This window comes from Dendrobium catenatum, unplaced genomic scaffold, assembly GCF_001605985.2.
Source record: "Dendrobium catenatum unplaced genomic scaffold, ASM160598v2 fragScaff_scaffold_1463, whole genome shotgun sequence".
NCBI classification, from domain to species: Eukaryota; Viridiplantae; Streptophyta; class Magnoliopsida; order Asparagales; family Orchidaceae; genus Dendrobium; species Dendrobium catenatum.
In genome coordinates, this window is record NW_021319925.1 from 618813 (window position 1) to 623663 (window position 4851).

Consider the following 4851-nt stretch of genomic DNA (forward strand, 5'->3'; position numbering starts at 1 on the left):
ACTTTTTTTTCAAAAAAAATTATGATGCAAAGATGTTTTTTGTAACTAACCTGCAAAATTATTTTCCCAAAACAACTTCATCACCAACTTCATAAAATATTACAGCTATTTCAAACAGCCCTTCAGGATAACTTGCTATCATAGTTTAGTACTCAAATTATCAACATAAAAAGAATCAAAAGACATGCAATAAATATTTTTTTAATCTTAAAGCTGAATGATGGAAATATTACAGGATTGTGTAACTGGGTTTTTACCCTCTTGGCCACTGCTTTACAAAGAGCATTCTGATAGTCCATACAGACAAATGGATAATCCATAAGCAAATTCAAAATTCAACAAGGCTTTGGATAGCTAGAAATTATTCCAAGAATAAACAAATTCCAACAATACGCACTGAATACACAAAATAAGATAACTAAAGGGGTACCAAATAAACAAAAAGAATTCTGATTGAATCTATCAATTGAAATGCAAACAACCTCCACAGTCAATGTTCATGTTGATACGTTTAGGAAGAAAATGAGGTCAAGAGTCTCTTTCAAAGCCATGATGAACTGCGATCCTCTTCGAGCTTCTAAGTATCAGACATCTCAATAAATGATGGATCGAGGAACTCTGCGACGAAAGCCCACAACTTGTACACGTCCGCAAAGTTTGTAAGAAATCCAAGAGATGCTGTTACAACCTCTAATTTGAAAGTAGAATCCTTACTTTCATGGCAACCATTTGAGATGAAGTTGCACAGGGAGGTACCAACTGCCTTTTCATGGCTACTGAACCTTATGTTGCTAAGAAAACCTACACCCAAACGGATACCGTTTCTTTCAGCAAGCTTCTGAACAGTTTCAGGGTGGATCAAACCACCACTTCTATCCCTGACATTGAAAGCTACAGTAGCTCCTCTCTTGTTATTGATCTTTGGCCCATAGACGCAAACAAGAGGCACTCCATGTTCCCCATAAGAACCCGGCAATCGCAGGTGCAACAAAGAACCTACAAGCCAATTAACCAGATACTGAATCCTTAGAGCAGTTTTATTTATGCCAATCATGTTAATGTGATCAATGTGTCTACATACTATTTCTGGCTCTTTTCTTTTAAACTCTTCATCATCTTCATAGTCACTATCATCTTGCCTAACATCATCTTCAGGATCCAAATAATGAGTCAAGCTTTGTGAAGGTCTGTCATCATCCAAAGTGAGAGCTACTCCAGGTTCCACATTTAGGTCAACCTTATAACGGTTTTCTTCTTTCCTATCTAACAATATGAATTCAAATTCCGTTTCTCTTCTTATGGCACTTTTATATGTTTGTTCTACATTTTCCTTGCATATTTCAGATCTTGAATCATTCTCGTGGAATTTGTGATGTGAAAATGCAGATATTGAGCTGTTAGCTTTCACTCCATCAGCAGAAGAAGACTGGACAAACTGCGGCTCTATGGCCTCTTGGACAATCTCTTCCTGGATCACACTGCTATGAGGATATTCTTTTGGATCTTTCTTAATCTGGTTTTCATCTTCTGAGACTGATAAGACAGATTTATCAAAAGATAGCACATGATCATCCGACATATTATGACTGTTATTCAAAAGTACCTTAGTTTCCAATCTCTTATGATTCTTTTCCCCAGAAAACCAAGAAACTGGTAATTGAGAAACCAGCTTTCCATTTTTATGCTGAACCGAATTCTCTGAGCCAGAGGGACTCTGACCCAAATAAATCCAGAGAGAACTGTCACATGATTCATCATCACTGAAGATTGGGCTCTTCATTATCTCCCCAATTGAATCTGTTTCTTCAATGATGTTGCTGGCCTCATGAGTGGCTGAATTTTTATCCCCATCAATCTCATTCTCCTTCAAATCTCTATCCTGAGGTGCAATGTATAGACTAGCAAAAACAGGCATTTGTAAACCTTGGTTGGTATCAGCTACCATTGTTTCTTCATTCACATTCACCCCATCCTCTTCAGCCTCACCATCAGCAAACTCGCTCAAATACTGTGGAAAAACAGACAAAATCCTCACAATACCCAAAACACTTTCATTACTCCGGTTCTTCAAACAACTCAAAACAGATTTTTTTATAAGCAGACAGCCAAAACCAGTTGGATCTGATCCGAAAACCCTATAAAATGAAGTGATAATGAAATCAGGCCTAAAAATGGACAACCCAAACGATTCCATGTCCTTGGGACCCAATGATCCTGCATCAAGTAAAACATGCCAACCATACTGCTTTGCCAAAGCCATCCATTTATAACTATATTTCACGCCACTAACCCGGGATTGAACCGGGAAGACAAGAAGCCCAGTTGCTGAACCATTCTTCCTTCTCTTCTTGCTTGATAACAACTTAATTATCTCAGAACTACATACTTTCAGGCTTGGCCACATGAACTTTGCACTGTAAACTTTTCCCCCCTTATCCTTTGCTCTCTCAACCATCCAATTCACCGACTGGCTCTCATGATCAAACATAGTAAGCAGCCTCCTGTTAGTTTTGAAAGGGTAATATTCTGCAAGCAATTGAAATGCAGCTCCTCTACTAGCAGTAAATACAAGGCTGTACTCATTCTCAGGAGTTTTCAAATAATCCATTATCCTGGTTTTGATATCATTCTCAGCAGTTCCTTCTACAGCACTGCCATAAAGTGCATGGTTACTCAAATTAGAAGTGATTGCTGAGAGGCAAAATGCAGAAGACTCCGGAAGTTGGAAGCTTTGGAGGTAAGAGAAGAGGCCAAAGCCACAATAGTCAAGGCATACCTTAGCTTCAGGCTCATTGAGGTGGAAATACTCATTTGAGCGAAGCTGGTCAATTTGATTGGAGGATTGATAAGCTGGATACATAGTGATGAACTCATAGGAACGTTCGTCGGGCTCAGGGATGAAATTAGCTGATTCAAAGAAGTGAACTTTGTACTCCTCTGAATTGCCTTTAAGGATTTCTCCGGGCGTTTGCTTCTTTCTAGATTTATCAGAGACGGCGCGACTTCTGCGACTGTTCTTCTTGTCAAGAATCAAGAAGGCGCAGTGGGTTATGGGATTCAATAGAGAAAGATGATTCATTCAAATCCCTGGAGGAGAAACAGCGGAAAGCCGATGGATTAATAAAGATGGGAGCTTTTGTCAGCGCATCTCAATACGGATAAGCGGGGAAGAAAAAAAGAAGGGAAATTTAGAGATTTAAGTAGCATTCAAAAGCAGAGAGGGAAATGGAGGGCTTCTGCTCCTTTTCAGATTTCGAAACTTTGAGGTTCTTAGTAATCACATAAAGGTCGATGGCAAGGACACTACTTAGACTTCTGGAATTCAAGCAAGCAAATTCAGGCACCAAAAGAACAGGAAGCAAGCAGCCAGCAACATAGACATCAATCTAAGCTTTAATGCATAAAATTCCAAGAACCCAAAGTAACTCCCACCATTAAAACAGCCAAAAAGAACAGTTCTTTAATTGAAATGAAGCCAAAATAGATAGCAAAAGTCCCTCAACATGAAGAGAATTTGAACTTGCAACAAAAACAAAAGCAGGCGATACTTTATATGCCGATTATTTATCAGATCCTTATGCAAACCCTTGATTTTCCTTCCATTTTGTAGCCAACTGTGCTTGCAAGAATAAGTAAGCAGAAGCCAGAAAGGGAGAAAGGGAGGCTTTCCCGCGGTATTATCTAGGTTTTGGAGAATTTCGTACCGTCCGTCGCCTTCCTTCTTTTCTAGAGTTTTTCAAAAAATTATGCAGCGATAAAATTTAATTTATTTTAAAATTTTAATAACTAACTTACTCAAACTAAGTATATTTATAAATTTAATATCTAAGAAAATAAATTATTGGATCTATTTTACTTTATTTATTTATTCATATTATTTTATAGTGTTTATAATCATATCTAAAATGTAAATAAAATTTATTAACTAGAGTAAGAATATGTGATATAGGGGAACTAAATGCTTCCAAAATTTCAGGTTGAAAAAGAAATTAAGGGTTTGTTTGAGACAACTCTCTTATTGCTCTAATTTTCATATCACCGTTGAAGTTCTATTTGGCTACCGCAAATTTATTATTTTAAAGAAATTACTTTGCTAGGAAGCTATTTTTTATAACAACTTTTAAAAAATTACATTCCATAGAACAACTCTAAAGCCACTTTTACAAAAAGCTCCATCAATTTCAAATAGACCTTGAGTTGATCCTACCAATAAATAAGAAAACTATCTTCATTAGAACTAAAAGTTATTGTTGACCTCCCTATTAAGTTATGAGAGGTTTTATTTGTAATCTAAGATTCATGATAAAGCTAAAAAAAATAAAAAATTATCATTTTTTATGTTTGTCATCTATCAAAACTTAGAATAAAAAAGATTTAGAATACTTTTCACCTCTTAATTAGGTTTCGTTTGGGGGCGACTTTCTTACTGTTTCTTAAACTAGCTTTTGAGTACAAAAATCACTGAAAAGCTGTTTTAAGAAGCAGTAAGAAAATCATCTCAAACGAAGCCTTAGTCTAGGTAAAGCATAGTAAATTCATTACTTGAACAAAGCCTAGCATGAGACCTTTCATCTAAGTGGATCGTAATAAAACTCTAGATCTTTTAAATGTGGCCTATTGTAGTCTAATGTTCCCTTGGATACAAACTACACGTATTTGTTTATCTCATCATGTTCAAATATTATATTTATTGATTCTAATAAATCTACAATCAATTCATCTTAAGTTATCTTTCAACCAATATATATTTCACTTACACTAATTGATCACCGTCGCCTCAAGGACAATGTCCATTTTTCATTACAATATAATAGATTCACCCTCCGTCTTCCCGAACTATGTGATTGAATA

The 4851-nt window shown here is 36.2% G+C and overlaps 1 protein-coding gene across 1 annotated transcript; it reads right to left on the reverse strand.

The window, feature by feature from the left end:
- Positions 1–201: 201 nt before the first annotated feature.
- Positions 202–3688, reverse strand: LOC110103672. Its single transcript, XM_020832473.2, has one exon. It carries the CDS (start codon positions 3077–3079, stop codon positions 578–580), a length of 2502 nt encoding a protein of 833 aa, XP_020688132.1. The 5' UTR covers positions 3080–3688; the 3' UTR covers positions 202–577.
- Between the last annotated feature and the right edge of the window lie 1163 nt (positions 3689–4851).